Here is an 18,590-nt window from a genome sequence, read left to right as displayed (position 1 = left end):
CTTAGCGTAGCGTCTCGGAGGAAATGGTGCTGAGGAGAGCTGGTTGACGTTGACGGGAACCATTTTGGACCGAACGCGACTACCGGACGCCAGTAAAACGTCCGCCTCCAGAAGTGAAACTATTCTATTGTGGGTTTTTACTGAAATGTCAACAATTAAATATTATAAATATAATATTCAGTCCAAAATGGCTGCAGCGGCTGTTGTCAAAACAGACACATGATTTTCGTCTCTCTTTGGTCAAACTGAGGGAAGACAAGAAGGACAGAGGAAGGGAAGGAGACATGCTAGGACACATGGCTGACCTTTGACCAGCGCTTCAGTGTTCCGATGACAGAGCTGACCAATCAGGTTGTAGAAACGACAAGGAAGACACGACTGACAGCGAGTCTTCTGTTTGGAGTCTGGATGGACACACTGGAAGGATCCCTGAGGAGGAGGACGAGGAGGAGGAAGAGGAAGAGGAGGAGGAGGAGGAAGAGGAGGAGGAGGAGGAAACTTAAGTTTGCTTTTGGCCCAATTCTCTTCAGTGTGTGTGTGTATTAGTGTGTGTTAGTGTGTGTGTGTTACCTCTAGATTAACGCTCTCAGTCGTCTTCATCTTCCTCTTCAGCTCCTCAATCAGCTCAAACACATATTTCTCCACCTGCTGACTCTGCCTGCACGCACACACACAAACACACACACGCACGCACGCACGCACGCACGCACGCACGCACGCACGCACGCACGCACGCACGCACGCACACACACAAACACACACACACACATACACCAGTATCACCAGTATCAGTACCACCCGTATAACTAGTATTACCAGTATCACCAGTAACACCGGTAGCACCAGTAACACCAGTAACACCAGTATCAGTATCACCAGTATCACCAGTATTACCAGTTGAGGCTGACGGCAGCAGCCTGGACCGAGCCGTCCGTCTGCAGCAGGAGGTCTTGAGGTGAGACAGGTGAGTCTTCAGGCAGGACCAGCAGACAGCAGGACGACATGGTCTGGAGCAGCCGACCGATACGACACTCCAGCAGGTCTGTGGACACTCTGGAGACCTGATCCAGATCACTCAGGGCCTGGTACACACTCTCTATGACTGAGGACAGACAGAGGACCTGGATCAGGACTGGATCAACTCTGGAGACCTGATCCAGATCACTCAGGGCCTGGTACACTCTCTCTATGACTGAGGACAGACAGAGGACCTGGATCAGGACTGGATCAACTCTGGAGACCTAATCCAGATCACTCAGGGCCTGGTACACTCTGTCTATGACTGAGGACAGACAGAGGACCTGGATCAGGACTGGATCAACTCTGGAGACCTGATCCAGATCACTCAGGGCCTGGTACACTCTCTCTATGACAGACAGAGGACCTGGATCAGGACTGGATCAACTCTAGTGTTGGTTACAACCATCGTCCTGCTTACATGCGTCCGTGTTGAGGGCGGTCCAGGACAGCGTGGTGAGTCCAGGGGAGAGGGACGCCTCCACCCGGCCGATGAAGGGCTGCATCAGAGGGGAGAGGGAAGGCAAGATCCTGGAGACCACCGAGCTGTAGTCCTGGAGCAGATCCAGCAGCCTGGACCAGCAGAGAGTCCAGTCAGTTAAAGACTACACAAGTTTAAACCCAGGAGAATTCAGTTCACATCAAACATCACGTCAATAGAGTCAATAAAGTTCAGTGAAGGTAAAGTCAGCTGAAGTCTAAAAACAAAAGTAGACTTTATAGACTGTAAATAAGAAGTGGACGTAGTCACGGTAACGTCACCCATTGGTTTGTGGACTACAGGTTTTTTTTGTCGGCATTTAGTCGTCTCCATCTTGGTTTTTGTCCGTCTCCATATTCATCATTTTGGTCAAGATTCAAGTCAAGTAATCAAGTTGAGTAAAGTCAGCTTAAGTTAAAAAATAAAAGTATACTTTATAGACCATAAACTCATGTTTACAATGTTTACTGAGGTCATAAATCAAGAGAGAAGTAGAAGCTCATTTTCTCGTAGACTTCTATAGAACCAGAGGAGTCGCCCCCTGCTGGCTGGTAGACAGGATGAAGGTTTAAGACTCTTCAGCACTGGCTTCACTTCTCAGACCTGGAGGTTGACCTCTGGTAAATTCAAGTTAAGAAGACCAAAAAAAGTCAATTAAACTCAACAAAAGTCATGTAAAATGTCTAATTTCAAAAACGAGAAAATCCATTCAAAGCAATTTAAGATAAATTCTAGTTAAAATGATTAAAAGCATGCACAGGGGCACATGCATGAACCACAACATGGTGCAGTGAAATTAAACATCACACATGGTTGCATCCTGGTTTCTCTGTGTAGTGAAACTGAAGTGTGTGTTTGTACTTCATATTCTAATTCTGTGAACGCCCGTCGAGCACTTTGGCTTCATCAAACGAAGCGAAGCGTTAAAAACACAACGGCTGTTCTCACCGCTTGTACAGAGCTTTGACCTGCTCTTCTCTGGAGGTCATTTTTAGGACGACCTTCGGCACGGTCACCCCCAGTTTGGTCATCCACCGGGCTTCCTGTAGCACCTCCAGCACCACCGGGTCCAGGTTCACAGAAACCTCCTGGGAAACAGAGAGGTCCTCACACATTGTGCTCCTGTATATCCAACAACAATATTATAACACAGAAGGACACGGAGTGTAGGTCTCTGACCGATGCTGACTCGGCCAAAATAAAAAGGGAAGCCTCAACATTCATTGTAGAGAAATATCCCCAACAGAGCGCTCCAGGGATGACCCATTTCTGTAGGCCAACCAGGAAGTTAGCATCGCCCTGGTTCCCTCCACTAAAAGACAATTAACCAATTAGCGTTAGCTAACGTGTTGAGGGAATTATTCTGCCTCCGCCCACTAAACACCTCACCATGGTTACGAACAGAGAAGAGGGCATACTGATCTATCAATACGTCATCCAGCACCTTGCTGTTCTCGTGTCGGACCAGCAGGGCGGCGCTCAGGCAGCGCGGCGCGCTCTCTGCGGCCTGACTCCACCCTCGCAGGTGCAGCACCTCGTACTGCAGCAGCACCACGGCCATCTTGTTGTAGCTCCGGATCACTCTGGTCATCTCGGGTCCCTGGCAGAGAGACGGGCAGGTGAGGTCGTATTGATGGGTGACACCAACGTAGTAAAATCAGAGGTCGTACCTTGAGGGCGTCGAGCTTCTTCTTCAAGATCAACATGGGAGCTTCGATCTTCCTGAAGAGCTGGCGACACCACAGGATCCTCCCCGCCACCTGAGAGGAGACGCACGTACAGACTGTGATGCTTTTCTTTGTCGATGATAATAAACTGAATAGTGGAACAGTTCGTCTATAAACAAGGATAATAATGGCCAGAATAATCAGCAATGGAAGAGTTGTGTTGTACCGGGGGCAGGTTGCGTCCGGTGGGCGGTCTGTCTCGCTGTCTCTGGTAGGTCTTCCTCAGCAGCTCCAGCTCCCGGCTGTAGTGCTGCAGCAGCAGCAGGTAGTGCTGCTTCAGGTCCAGCCGAGCCGTCGGACCCGACTCAAACACCTCCAGCAGCTCCAGCATCCGCTCCGTCTGGAATACGACACTCGCTCTGAACGGGGTTCTGACGTCGGGCTGTCCCCCCCCCCCCCCATCCATCCACAGATCATATTTCTCTTAACTCTACACATGCTGGTTTCTACTCCTGATTGTGTTGAACTCACAGTGAGAGACTGATGGAACCAAAAGTCCAGCAGAGACTGAAGAGACTGGAACAAACCCTGAACCTGGATCTGGAAGTCTGCATAGTCGCTGTCAAACTGACTCACACAAACACACATAGACACAGATTCAAAAACAAGTTGGATGTGGCAACACTTTTACTGCAACGCAACGTCATTCAGCAACACTCCTGCTGGTTGACGTGGTAACAAGAACACCGTATTTCTGCTGTTCATTCGTTCATTCATGAGCGAAGACTAAATAGTTGCCGCCGTTTAGCTCCGTATGTCGGGTTTTTTTTTAAATTTATTCTAACGGAAGATTCCTAGTGAGATTGAAAATCTCTTTTTCAAGGGAGTCCTGACCAAGAGGCCAGCATAACACAGAAACTACAGGCTTAAAACAAAACAGCACAAAGTTACAAACAACAGAAGAAACTTCACATAAATAAGACACAACTTAAAACAAACAGCAAATTGCATCAATCAATGAAGAGGATAAAGTGTTCAAATAAATCCTGTTTTTATAGTCTTGCATGCTTATTAAATAATCTAGTTTAAAGTGACTCTGTAGCTCACACCAAGATGAGGCCAAAGAACTGTAGGGACCAACCATTACTGGTGGCAAAGACAATGAACTACGCTTCTCAGGATCCTTGAGTCATGCAGCCACTGGCTGTGGACTCCACTCTGTAGCCATTGGCTACTATAGCATTCACACATAAGTGTGAAATTCACCCAGGACAAAACCAGAGGAATCTCTTTGTTCCCCTTTCTTTCTTTCTGCCCTTTCTTCTCACTTCTCCTAACCTGTGGAGGTGAGCTGCTGCTCTCCAGACCAGAAGCAGCTCTGCTCTGATCTATGGCCTGTTAGGAAACAGACATAAGAAACACAAGGAACTGTTCTTCTAAGTCAGAGGACGCGAGAGCCTGCCTTTTTACCAACTAACTTCAAGCAACAACCGCAAGGAAGTTAGCACCAAGCTATCAAGCTGCTGGGAAGAAGTATTGGAGCGATCAGCTTCCTCCAATCTGCACAACTTGATTTGAGCACAGCAAAGACAAGATCTTTGACTTGGAACCACAACTTCAGCACATGGAATTACAAACCCTTTCTTCCATGGATTGGTAACGTACTGGGCTTACCTTAGCAGTAGCAATCGCACATGGCTGAGCAAGACTGTTCAACTTTGATTTCTAGAATGTACTTGTATTGATATGTTTAATGTTATTCATTGAGTTTGACTGTTGTGATATTATTTGTAGTTAAGATATTCAGGTATACATCTGATGTGTTTAGCTTCACATAGACAAGGTCTTGCATACAAACCTCTCTCTCCCTCTCTCTCTCTCTCTCTCTCTCTCTCACACACACACACACACACACACACACACACACTGTGTTTGGTTTGTTTAGTTATTTAGTTAGATTAATATTGTGTTTTGAACCTTTATTATCTTGTAAATAAATGTTTGTGGATTATACATGCTGGTCTGGTTAATGTTGTACAAGAGTGAATAATGCCAACCTCTGCTATGTCAAGAACTCCGATATCCTTCAACCTTTACTATCTATTTTGGTTATAGTTATTAATTTAATTATTAAATTGATAGTTTAGTATATTTAATGAGACTATATTAACGTTTTGGTTATTGGTCCCTGATTCCAGGGTGGTGCCCCGTTTATAATGAATGTTTATTGATAATCTTTATTAATAAATAATAATTCTATTATTACTTATTAATTAATTTGCTAATAACCAAACCTGTTACTGCCAAATCCCTACAGAACGTATATTATTAAGTCAGTTGGTTGTTCCGTGTCGACGTCAGCGTCCAGCAGCAGAGCTACGCTTCTGCCATTTTGGACTGAAAGTGACTATGACTTCATTATGGCGAGGAAAATAACTCTGTTCATGAAAGTGAATAAATTACAAACGTGCAGTGTTTCGGCGTCTACGCCGCGGTTTGAAACGCATCGATTTCTCACTCAAAGATCCTGGATTGTATTGATTGTGTCACTGGTAAGAACACGCCCCATCAACGTTGCCCCCTGCACTGCTTTAAACCCTACAAACAACGGCGGTTATTATTGTTCATTTATTAGTTTTTTATCTCAATGCTTTTCCTCTCAGTGAAGCATAATGTAACTTTATGATAAGTGCCATTTATTCCTTCTATTTCTAGATAATTTTATATAATGTTACCTCCAGCTTGCGGTGGTCCAGGATGTCATAGGTCTTGGACTTGGTGGTGAAGACGATGGTCTGGTAGCGAACGTAAATCTTCTCAGTGCCCTCCACCTGCAAAACAGTTGGTTTACATCAAAATACATATTAGCTGATTAGAGCAGCTTGAGATGTTACCTGATAAACTCTGCAGCTATTTGTGACGTGTTTATAGTGACGTCTGTGAGGTGTTATAGTGACGTCTGTGAGGTGTTATAGTGACGTCTGTGAGGTGTTTTAGTGACGTCTGTGAGGTGTTTTAGTGACGTCTGTGAGGTGTTTATAGTGACGTCTGTGAGGTGTTTATAGTGACGTCTGTGAGGTGTTTTAGTGACGTCTGTGAGGTGTTTATAGTGATGTCTGTGAGGTGTTTATAGTGACGTCTGTGAGGTGTTTATAGTGACGTCTGTGAGGTGTTTTAGTGACGTCTGTGAGGTGTTTTAGTGACGTCTGTGAGGTGTTTATAGTGACGTCTGTGAGGTGTTTATAGTGACGTCTGTGAGGTGTTTTAGTGACGTCTGTAAGGTGTTATAGTGACGTCTGTGAGGTGTTATAGTGACGTCTGTGAGGTGTTTTAGTGACGTCTGTGAGGTGTTTTAGTGATGTCTGTGAGGTGTTTTAGTGACGTCTGTGAGGTGTTTATAGTGATGTCTGTGAGGTGTTTATAGTGACGTCTGTGAGGTGTTTATAGTGACGTCTGTGAGGTGTTATAGTGACATCTGTGAGGTGTTATAGTGACGTCTGTGAGGTGTTTTAGTGACGTCTGTGAGGTGTTATAGTGACGTCTGTGAGGTGTTATAGTGATGTCTGTGAGGTGTTATAGTGACGTCTGTGAGGTGTTTTTAGTGACGTCTGTATAATAATAGTGGTAATAATCCTAAAAAGCAGGCCACCTTCATGTGTTGCAGAGCAGCCAGGCTCTCCAGTGACGACGCCATGTCAGCAATCTTCTCCAGACGCCTGCAGAAAGCATCAAACTTCCCAAAGATGTAGTTCTCACTGAAGATAAAGAAAGAAGAAGTCATCAGGTACACAGTAAGAGTTAAACAATGAGAGGACAGGTTGCTGCTTGATGTTCACCTGAAATCAAACTGTCTTTTTTCAGGGTTCGCTCTCAGTTTGTCTCTGACGGTCTGGAAGCTCCTCTGGTACTCCACATTCAGGTTACAACAGTCGGAGACACGCTGCAGCAGCTCCGGCCTGAAACACACACACACAGTAGTGTAGTTCAGTAATGTGCATGTCCGGTCTGATCAGGTCTCGTGGTCTAGTCTTCTGTACCTGCTGTGGTCCCAAATGCGGGCCACGCCCTGCGTCAGGTAGCTCCTGCAGGTGGTGATCATCTGGTTAGTGACCTTGAGCAGCAGAGAGGTCATTCTCTCTGAGGTGTTGTAGTACTGAGAGACGGTGTGGATCATCCTGATACTGGTCATCAGACTGGGAATGTGCTCCAGCATACTGGTCTGTCAGAAGGTTGAGAGACCAGCTGTTAACCCGACCAGTGAGTGCATTATACAAGATTTCTTTCAGTTTGCTTTTTCTGGTGAAACACTGAACTGACAACAAATGATGAAGAATCTGAGAAACAGACGTTTTGATGTGACGGATGTAAACCGTCCCATTTAGTCCTGTTCTGTGTGAATACAGAGAGCTGCAGGGTACTGGAAGGTGTAAGACTGACACGGGAATTCACAAGTAATTTCACCTGCAATAGTGCAGCACGCCGTCTGTGACGTGTCTTTAGGGACGTTTGCGAGGTATAAACAGTCATCACTGCCCGGCAGCAGCACTCTGACATGAATGTGACCTGTAGAGCTGAGCTGGCACAACATCTAGTCAGCTGCCTTTAGTTTGTGATGGAGAGCATTCATTTGATCTGAGGGAACAGTTCGTTGAGCTGCGGCGGCAGGAGAGAGATGTTCCCACTGCTAAAGGTCGACATCCATGTGACATTACCACTTATAGCCACTAGGTGGCTGCAGGCCACCTGTTAATGGTAAAAAGACAATGTGTGTTGGGCCCCTCTTTTGATTGTTTTGACATTGTTAACCAATACTTTACTCTCAAATGACAAATGTCTTGTCATTTCTATGTAACACCATTGTTTTTCTCATTTATCTATGTATGAATGACGGCCATCCATCCCGACAGGTTGGTTATAAGGCGTTAAGAAACGGCTGGTATTGATTTTCTAATTGATCACATGGATTCTTGACGTTTGTTTGGTTGTTTGTTGATTTTGATTTGGCCACATGTGATAGTGGAGAGGGTCTGTGACGTTTGCGACGTCACTAAAACACGTGTATATTTTATCCCGAAGCCTCGGAGCTACAGAGGTCTGGCCACATTATTTACATCATTTTGTATGTATTTATCTGCAATATGTTTTGTCTTAATTTTTCCTTTATACTCAGTATGAATGTCTTTTTTTATCTAATGATGTTGGAAGTATGCTGGTTTGAATCCAAACACTTTATGAAGACATAAAAAAGGTTTCTTTTTTACCGGAGTGCATTTCCCCAGCGGCCCGAAGAACTTGTCCAGAGTGTAGAGAAACTTCACGTTGTCCTTGGCCTCGTTAGCCACGACGGTGATGTCCCCGTCCTTACACAATCAATCAATCAATCAATCAATTAATAAATCATGATATTAGCAACATAAACTGCTGTGAACTAAACTTGATTGTCTTTTCAGAAGCTGACCAGCTCTCTCCAGGTTCGCAGAGTTCTGGACTTGGTGACCTGCAGAACTCCCAGAGTCCTTTTCACCTGAGGACGCTTCACCTCCTCCATCAGACTGACACACACAGAAACACACGTGTTTATAGTTGTTATGAATGAGTGAATGAATGTTACACACGGGACAAAATTACTCGAAAAAAAACTAGATTAGCAATAAAAAAGATTAAACTAAATTATGAATTATTTGAGAGAAGATATAAAAGAGCAACATGAATTCAGGTAGAGCTTAAACTAGAGCTGCAACAATTAACAGACTAGTTATCAACTATTAGATTAATCGCCAATTATTTTGATAATCGATTAATCGCTGGAGTGAAGATCCTGGTATCATCGTAAACTATAGAACCTGATGGGTCCATCGGTACCAACCATGTCAGACTAGCTGGTCATGAAGGAGGTTAAATAACGCTACGAACATACGCTGAATTTTGGCGAGGAAAAACTGTCATGTCCATTTTCAAAGGGGTCCCTTGACCTCTGACCTCCAGATCAGTGAATGTAAATGGGTTCTATGGGTACCCACGAGTCTCCCCTTTACAGACATGCCCACTTTATGATCATCACATGCAGTTTAATCAAGTCATAGTCAAGTCAGCACACTGACACACTGACAGCTGTTGTTGCCTGTTGGGCTGCAGTTTGCCATGTTATGATTGGAGCATATTGTTTGATGCTAAATGCAGTACCTGTGAGGGTTTCTGGATCAATATGTGTCATTGATTTGTGTTGTTAATTGATTTACAATAATAAATACATACATACATAGGATTAAATACTTGACAAATCTCCCTTTACGGTTCATTTAGAACAGATAAAACATAATTGTGATTAATATTTTAATTGATTGACAGCTCTATTGAGATTAAAGATTTAACTCTGTGAAATAAGAATGATTTTAGAGATCACACAGGGCGAGATTAAACGAGATTCGGCTGCGTACGGCGAGTCTCGGCAAGTAACGAGTGGTCAGTGACAGCGAGTGTCTACCTGTTGAAGGTGACCATGCGTCTCTTCCAGTGCTCCAGCTCAGCTGACGGCCCGACGTCATCCGCCTCCTTCCTCATCTGCTCGCTCTCCGTCAGCACCTGCTTGATCTGATTGGTCCACACGGAGACCACGCCCTCCAGACGCTCCACCAGCTCGCTGTTATTGGCTGAGAGCACATGGACAGCCGTGGATGAGGCTTGTTTTTGTACATGGTCATAACGTGCAGCCTGTTCTCATCCGCCGTTCGTAGCTATACCTACCAAACATAACGCACGGATGTAATCCGTATCCATCCCACGAAATCAGTTCGTATGGAATTCATCATGAACCAGGAAGTATAACGAGCGCTGTCCCTGGGGGCTTGTTCTCACCCTGAGCGTGACTCAAAGCAAACTGGCCGCCGTGTGAATATAGTAAATGGAAAAAATATATATGTAAGAGATAATGTACAGCTAGCCGGTCATTGTTGTGTAAGAATCCCACAACAGGGCGATGCTGCACCCCGATTCACTCATCGCCCTGAAGGGGATCTTTCACAACAATGACCCGCTAGCTGTACATTATCCTGATTATTACACGGCTACTTACTGAAGAGATCAATAATCTGACACCAAAACGGTCCTCCAGTGTCCGACAACAGAGCTGCGCCCATAGCAACGGTCTGCTATACGTAGCAACGGTCTGTTATACGTAGCAACGGTCTGTTATACGTAGCAACGGTCTGTTATACGTAGCAACGGTCTGATATACGTAGCAACGGTCTGATATACGTAGCAACGGTCTGTTAGACGTAACAACGGTCTGTTATACGTAGCAACGGTCTGTTATACGTAGCAACGGTCTGTTATACGTAGCAACGGTCTGATATACGTAGCAACGGTCTGTTAGACGTAACAACGGTCTGCTATACGTAGCAACGGTCTGTTATACGTAGCAACGGTCTGTTATACGTAGCAACGGTCTGATATACGTAGCAACGGTCTGATATACGTAGCAACGGTCTGTTATACGTAACAACGGTCTGTTATACGTAGCAACGGTCTGTTATACGTAGCAACGGTCTGATATACGTAGCAACGGTCTGTTAGACGTAACAACGGTCTGTTATACGTAGCAACGTTCTGCTATACGTAGCAACGGTCTGTTATACGTAGCATCGGTCTGTTATACGTAGCAACGGTCTGCTATACGTAGCAACGGTCTGTTATACGTAGCAGCGGTCTGATATACGTAGCAACGGTCTGTTATACGTAACAACAGTCTGTTATACGTAGCAACGGTATGTTATACATAGCAACGGTCTGCTATACGTAACAACGGTCTGTTATACATAGCAACGGTCTGCTATACGTAACAACGGTCTGTTATACGTAGCAACGGTATGTTATACATAGCAACGGTCTGTTATACATAGCAACGGTCTGTTATAAAGAAATTACAGACCGCAGAACACCGTGACATAATAGATAGAATTTGAGGCAACATATTGAACGATTTAAATGTATATACAGTATTACTGAATAAGCTGTAATGAGGTGGACATACGGAGGATGTGACAGGTGTGTATTCAGCTCTAGGCATGCTTGACCCTCCTACCTGCCGCCCTGTAGTCTGCAGGGCTGCTCAGCTCGCTGACGGCATCAGGAAGGTCGACCTGCTGCAGCTGGAACTTTCTCTCCATGTTGACTCTGGCCGAGCTCAGATTACTGACGAACTGGTCCACGGAGGACAGAAAGGACTGGACGTCTGGACAGGACGCGCCCTCCTGCACAGAGCCCCACGTCTGGACACACAATACAGTAGTAAAAATATAGGATGAAATGTCTCCGTGCAATCAGGCCGAGGAAACGGAGCAGCTAATTCAGAGGTCATTTTATGTTTAACCTCCGGGTTCTGAAAAGGGAAATACCAACGGCCATATGACGGTCAAATACCAAGACGGAGACGGCCAAAATACCAAACTAAAAGCTTCAAAACAGCAGTCCACAAACCAATGGGTGTCGTCACGGGGACTACGTCCATTTCTTAGATACAGTCTATGGTTTTCCCTTACAATATACTAATACACAGTAGTAGTAATACATCCTGTATTACCACTACTGCAGATCAAACAAACCAGTGTGTAAATTGATTTTATTGCTCAGACAGAGCACATGAGACATTTCTACTGGCAGCACTCAGTTTTTTTTACGTATTCATTATCTACATCTACACGGATTGAAATTTTGTTTGTAAAGTTATTATTTAATAATCCAGATTATGATTATAGTGTTTTAAAATGTGTCCACATTTTTTTTTTTTATCCCAGATATTTTAAGGTAAGTAAATATTATGTAAACATATCTGACATTAAATATAGATTCTAACCGACACACAGGGATTTCACATGTGACAGCAGACTCTCCTCTTCTCCCCGAATATAATATAATATAATATAATATAATATAATATAATATAACATAATATAATATAATATAATATAACATAACATAATATGATATAATATAATATAATATAATATAACATAATATAATATAATATAATTTAATATAATATAACATAATATTATATAATATAATATCATTTAATATAATATAACGTAATATAATATAATATAACATAATATAATATAATATAATATGATATAATATAATATAATATAACATTATATGATATAATATAATATAATATAACATAAAATTATATAATGTAATATAATATAACATAATATAATATAATATAATATCATATAATATCATATAATATAATATAAATTAATATAAAATAATATAATTTAATATAATATAATATAATAAAACATAATATGATATAATATAATATATTATATTATAATATAATATATTATAATATAATATAATATCCATGTAAAGATTGAAAGAGTTTACACAGATCCAATATTTTCATTTTAATATTCTTAACTAGAAGAGTTCTAAATGAACGCAGCTGTGTTTATAGATCTGTGAATTAGATAGTGCAGCACTGTGCAGCAGAGGTCTGGTAGAACAGAACAGTACCTGCTGTGACCGGAGGGCCGGCAACATGATGTGAGCCAGCAGAGTCTCCAGACCGTTCAGGATGCTGCCGTCACTGCAGTCCAACATGCCGAAGTTCACCTCCTGTAGACGCAGCGGGGACAACGGCACGAGGACGTTATAGTGGGGGTCGAGGTGTGTCCCGCTCTAAAGGGTTAGTGTCTGAAGTCAAGCTACACACCTGCTGTACGTTAGCGGTGGTTATGGCCTTGTCAGTGGTCCTCAGGAAGAACAGACACTTCCCCAGTAAAGGCTGGAAACAAACAAACAGAAAGAGACTGTTGAGTTTAAAGGACGTGTCCATCGGCAGCGTCCACGCAGCCGCTAGCAGGAAGCAGTGACGCAGGTTAGCACAGTGAGCTAACCAGAAAGGTTATGAATAATGTGAACGCTAGCGCTACCTGAGGAAGCTGGAAATAACTGAAAGGGTTAGTTCAGATTCTTGGTGAATGATTTTCAGTGATGAAGTTACAGGATTGGTCGGCCCGAATGTCGGATGTTGCTCTTTCAAAATGAAAAGGCGGGAAACAGTCCGATATGAGCCCGTCCAGCGCGACACGTCCGGCTCACGAAACTCAGACTAAGCTGTCAAACCAGGAGATCTGGTTCTAAAGTGAAAGCTTGAAACGTTTTCAGAGGTAGATTTTGGTGGATTGTTTAAACCAGCAGTCAGAAACCTGCAGCTCTTCAGCTCCTCTCCCGTGGCTCGTAAAGTTATGACTTTATTCTCTTAATATTACGACGTTTTTTCTCGTAAAGTTATGACTTTATTCTTGTTATATTGTGACTTTATTGTGTAAATCTCAGATGTTGTTTCCCTCAATGTGGTCCTAATACTCCGTAGTACATTGTCTCTTTGGCCCTCACTGCATTAGACTGATATACTATATACTTAGACTATAAACTGTGTTACCTTCATCACCATGCAGCCTGGGGTTAGATGGAACGACAGAAACTTTACGAGCAGGCCGCCACGTTGTTTCCTGTTTCAAACGGCGAGCAGGAAACCAATCAGGAGCGTTCCACGATACTGGTGCGTCACCGCTTGAACGGCCAGCTGAGTCAGAGTGTAGAAGCAACGAGACGAAACTCTGGTGTCTTTTTGCCGCCATTTTTTTTTTTACTGAAAACGCGTTTTATATTTATAATATTTTATTGTTCCTCACAGGACGTTTCGGAAGAATACGACAATAGAGTAGTTTTACTTTTGTACGGCACTTTGTAGGTGGATGTTTTACTGGCGTCCGGTAGTTGCTTTCAGTCCAAAATGGTGGCAGAATGGTAGTTTGGAGGGTTTATTGATCATTTTGATCAATTCTCCGGTGGTAAAAAAAAAACGTTTAAATTAAGCACCAAATCTGTGTAACAAATGGAATCAACCCAAAGACAACTCATGAGACATAATAGAGCATGGAGGATGGACATCATATACTTCTATCATCATGTTCTAGTTCTGATTTATGACTAAAACAACCTGACACTCAGTGCTGAGCTGCATCTAACATTACTGTTTATGAACGTCCCTAACCCTGTACCCGCCCCTCTAAAGAACAGGCTGGGATGGTGAGGGGTGTGTTGTTAAATTACTTTTTAAACCCTGATCAGAGTTCATTATTAGCACCATTATTAGCTGTGTTGGTTCTCAGACATCTCAGACTTGTTTCAAGAGAGAATCGGAGGGTAGGCCAGCCGGTCTACTTGCCCTGACTGGTCTGCATGCAGGTTTCAGACGGTGTAATATATACTGAAGGTGTTTGGCGCCACCTCGCTAACCGTTAGCCAAACAAAGCAGCGCAGGATAATCCTCCATAGCAACTCAACACAGACTCGAGCAGAGCAGTTATTATCTCTGAGGCAGGACAATAGTGAACGTTGAGGAGGCGTTGGTGCAGCGTTTGTTCTGAGCTCAGAGTGAAACTAAACCGGCTCAGACACACCTGCATTCACAAAGCTCCACCTCGTCTTCACTGGCTTCATAATGGCTCTACGCCTCTCAGACATCAAGAGCCATTTTACATTCACTGGCGTGACTTTCTACAGGTTTCTACCGACGGCACGTCGTAGGATCTCTACTTTCATTTCATTTCCCTCACAGATTAGTGGGATTTTCTTTTTAATTTATAATGTTTTATACTTCTGGTGAATATAATCCATCAATCTGATTTCCATAGATGTATTTAGTATCTACAGTTCCCTTTGTTAACATCTTATTTTGAAAAGCGGACGTAGTCCCACGTGTCTACTATACTAACACAAACGTCAGTATCTGGGTGCTCTACAGTCGTAGCGTCGGCACATTTGACCACGGAGACGAGAGCGACGACCGTCTCCACCACCACGTTACCGCCATAAGATAACGTTACCACCATACCATAACGTTACCACCATACCATAACGTTACCACCGTACCATAACGTTACCTCCGTACCATAACGTTACCACCATACCATAACGTTACCTCCATACCATAACGTTGCCTCCATACCATAACGTTACCACCATACCATAACGTTACCTCCGTACCATAACGTTACCACCATACCATAACGTTGCCTCCATACCATAACGTTACCTCCATACCATAACGTTACCTACGTACCATAACGTTACCACCATAACGTTACCTCCATACCATAACGTTACCTCCATACCATAACGTTACCTCCATACCATAACGTTACCTGCTGACTTTATCGCACTTTTTTTCGGATATTTTGCAGGCATTTTTCATAATTTTATTCAGACATACTGTATATCAGCCTTTTTCTGACATATTTTACATAGTTTTGGGCCATATTTCGGACATACTTGGTATTTTTTTGGCCTTTTTTCGGACATATTTCAGACATTTAATTGACATATTTCTGCCTTTTTACGGACATTTTTTACATATTTCTGACAACTCCACCGCTACGTTAGCGCCATACCATAACGTCTCCTGTCCGTGACAGAGTTAGCGTGCAGCTTTAGCCGTGATTTCTAGCTCTGCTAGTCCGGTTAGTTTCTGTATGTTAACGTTAGCCTCTCAGACATTCTCTGTCTCGTTGTGTCTCGGTGCTGTTTAGGAGGAAACTTTGCACACAGATTTTCCATATTCCCACACCGCATTTTTTCATTGCACCGGTGACACACAGAGCGTTTACAGTCCCTGATTTAGCTCCTTGTGGGGACTATTTGTTTAAAAAGAGCGTTTGGTGAGGCGGTGCATCGCCTCTCTGGGAACCTCTCGGCTTCCTCTGTGATGTCATCTCAGTGAAACTGGGCCTCCAGAATAACTAACTGAGAAGGTCACCTTTACCTCAGAGCTCCCTGTGGTGAGGAAGAGTTTCCTCTGAGCCACAGCCGAGGTGGCTGCGTCCACAGAGGACGAACGACTGGGGGACAGATTCTGGGGACAAAGACAGACGGAACATGATGAGAAAATGATGATTAGAAAAAGAGAGGAGAGGGAAAATAGACAAAGAAGAAGGAGTGATGAGAACAGAGACAGAAAAAAAAGGAACAATTGTACCTCAAATATATTTTTACCTGCGTCACATTCTGATAGAAGAAAATCAGCTTCTTGGATCCGTTCGCAGCAAAGAAATCATGGAGCAGACTGAACTGGAAGAGCCAGACATGATTATTATAACGGGACTGACCACTGACCCGTGGACCACAGAGGAAAGGGCTGTGACGCTACCTTGTCGTCAGAGACGAGGGCGTCCTCCACCTCCGGCTCCCCCGCCGTCCCGGCGTCCACCAACCTGCTGATCAAGTATTTGTGTCGGGCGTCCAGCGTCGCTCGTCTCTCCTCCTTCAAGGCTCTGGCCTGCTTCGCCATCTCTCTCCTCGCCTCATTGGACAACAGCACCGCCCTTTTACCAGACACCTGGACAGACATGACGTGTCCTTAGATCCAGTACGGAGCGGTCCTTCCCAGACACGAGAGCCAGAGTCTTGACCAAACCCGTTATCCAGAAATTTGACATACAATTAAATAACTGACACAAAAATGTAACAAGATAAGTTTTATAGTTTTACTACTACATGGGGCTGTTAATCGAGTACAATAGTTAATCGTGATTAATCGATAATCAAAAACACGTTTTTATTGGTTCAAAATGTACTTTTTTGTTTTTTGTCCGTCACCATCTTGTTTTTTTTTGGTCAATTTAAAAGATAAATTTGTAAACACTTTGCCGTTTGTCGTAGTATCATTTAGTTTTTTGAGCCCGCTACAACCTAAAAATTGCAAGTTGCGTTAATGCCTTAAAGGAATTAGTGACGTTGGATTGTTTTAAAAAGGATGAAAAATCAACGCAGCAGATATCATCTACTTTATTCCACACTTTCTTCTTCCTCGTTAAAACGATGTGCCTACATTACCCACAATGCATCTTAACTGCTGCCAGTTCAGTCAGAGATTGCAGTGTGTTATGCTAATGTATCCTGCAACAGAGATGAACAGCGAGCTACAGAGGTCTCACTTCTTTCTAACTCCACACCTCCACATTGTTTGACTTTTCTAAGTTGTAGTCTTCAACCAACGCCGATTCAAGTGACATCACTTGAGGACATTTATCAGACGTTACGCAGCAGCTCCCTCTGGAGGCACTAAAGCACTTAAATACTTTTAAAACATAATTACATGCTTAAATAATAGCGCCTCCGTTTTACTCACAGATGTGCCGGTGGTCGGGGACGGAGCCGCCGCCGGAGAAGCCATGTGATTAATGGCTCTCTGGTTCTGGCCTCCTATTCGTCGATGTCCTCTGCCAGTCGCATCTGAGGATCGGAGGAGGAAACGGTAAAAGTGCAGAAAAAAACCCAACAAATGAACCAAAAAACACCAGAAATACCTGAATAAGAGCCTGATCACATAGTCACACCATTATGTTCATAAATTACTTTACTTCATTTTTCCTGTTATTTTGCTATCGCTAGGCAACCATGAAATCAGCTGCTGTCAGCCACATAGTAAGGCTTACACGTTTCAAGCAGCAAAATGTTGTGAAACCACAAAATGTACCGACACAAGAACAGAAATCATCAAAACCAAAGACCGTATAGAAGAAATGGACCCATTGGTTTGTGGACTGCAGTTTTGAAGCCATGAGTTTGAGACAGCCAAAAACCAAGAAGCCAAGACGATGACGGCCAAAAAAACAAGATGGAGACGACCAAAACCAAGATGGAGACGGACAAAAACCAAGATGGAGACGACCAAAACCAAGATGGAGACGACTAAAAACAAACCAAAATGCCTCATGGCTTGGTTTTTGGTCGTCTCCGTCTTTTCACATATGATGTTTGTCAATTTAAAGATAATTTTGCAAGTCAAGAAAATCGTTGTTTGTCGTAGGATCATTTAGTTTGGTGTGAAACCGCTTTCTTGACTTGATATTTGTCTGTCGTCGTTGACTACCGTTCATATTCTTTGTGAAATAAGAGGCTGGACTTGGCCTCTGTATTATACTAAGCTGTTGGTGTTAGCTTGAGGCTCAGTATTAGTTAATAGTATCAGTAGTTAGTTTTACTGTAGTTTCAGTTTGTCGATCAGTGTGTTGTCTGTACCTCTGTGGAGGTGAAGCAGAGGAGGTCTGGGTTTAGTAAAGGGTCCGTCTGCTCCTCCTTCCTCCTCCTCTTCCTCTCCTCCAGGGCCGTCCTGGACTCCCTGCCCTCCGGCCTGGAGCTCTGAGCCGCCTAGCCCAGGTTCAGAGCTGCTGACTGGGGGAACTAGGAGCGTCTCCTCAGCTGGAGAGTCTGGATCTGCCATCTGGGAGATATTATTTCATATTAGAATACTTTCATTTATTACACTGAACAAAAACTCTATTAGGCCATGAACCAGGCTTATACAATCTGAATCTTAACACATTTTTACCTTTAGTTGAGATTGAGATTGT

The 18,590-nt window shown here is 43.4% G+C and overlaps 2 protein-coding genes across 2 annotated transcripts in view; both read right to left on the bottom strand.

Annotated features, from left to right (window-relative positions):
- LOC119480982 (NACHT, LRR and PYD domains-containing protein 12-like) overlaps nt 1-18,590 on the bottom strand; it is a 705,305-nt gene that overhangs the window by 640,158 nt on the left and 46,557 nt on the right. The gene's annotated exons all lie outside the window — the stretch shown is intronic.
- Nucleotides 1-18,590, bottom strand: part of dnah5l (dynein, axonemal, heavy chain 5 like) — a 76,581-nt gene that overhangs the window by 57,562 nt on the left and 429 nt on the right. The window contains exons 2-25 of the mRNA XM_037757683.1: nt 18,259-18,460; nt 17,366-17,469; nt 16,385-16,573; nt 16,231-16,305; nt 16,001-16,090; nt 12,884-12,955; nt 12,685-12,786; nt 11,246-11,432; nt 9,650-9,815; nt 8,624-8,717; nt 8,427-8,525; nt 7,203-7,384; nt 7,002-7,121; nt 6,815-6,920; nt 5,901-5,996; nt 3,697-3,792; nt 3,392-3,565; nt 3,169-3,258; nt 2,943-3,098; nt 2,447-2,586; nt 1,439-1,590; nt 895-1,102; nt 571-658; nt 306-429 (exon numbers count right to left, since the gene is read on the bottom strand). Of these exons, the coding sequence (XP_037613611.1) occupies nt 306-429; nt 571-658; nt 895-1,102; nt 1,439-1,590; nt 2,447-2,586; nt 2,943-3,098; nt 3,169-3,258; nt 3,392-3,565; nt 3,697-3,792; nt 5,901-5,996; nt 6,815-6,920; nt 7,002-7,121; nt 7,203-7,384; nt 8,427-8,525; nt 8,624-8,717; nt 9,650-9,815; nt 11,246-11,432; nt 12,685-12,786; nt 12,884-12,955; nt 16,001-16,090; nt 16,231-16,305; nt 16,385-16,573; nt 17,366-17,469; nt 18,259-18,460 (3,112 nt within the window). The remainder of the gene's footprint in view (nt 1-305; nt 430-570; nt 659-894; nt 1,103-1,438; nt 1,591-2,446; nt 2,587-2,942; nt 3,099-3,168; nt 3,259-3,391; nt 3,566-3,696; nt 3,793-5,900; nt 5,997-6,814; nt 6,921-7,001; nt 7,122-7,202; nt 7,385-8,426; nt 8,526-8,623; nt 8,718-9,649; nt 9,816-11,245; nt 11,433-12,684; nt 12,787-12,883; nt 12,956-16,000; nt 16,091-16,230; nt 16,306-16,384; nt 16,574-17,365; nt 17,470-18,258; nt 18,461-18,590) is intronic.

Source organism: Sebastes umbrosus, chromosome 21 (genome assembly GCF_015220745.1).
Source record: "Sebastes umbrosus isolate fSebUmb1 chromosome 21, fSebUmb1.pri, whole genome shotgun sequence".
NCBI lineage: Eukaryota > Metazoa > Chordata > Actinopteri > Perciformes > Sebastidae > Sebastes > Sebastes umbrosus.
This window is presented reverse-complemented; position numbering and strand designations above follow the sequence as displayed.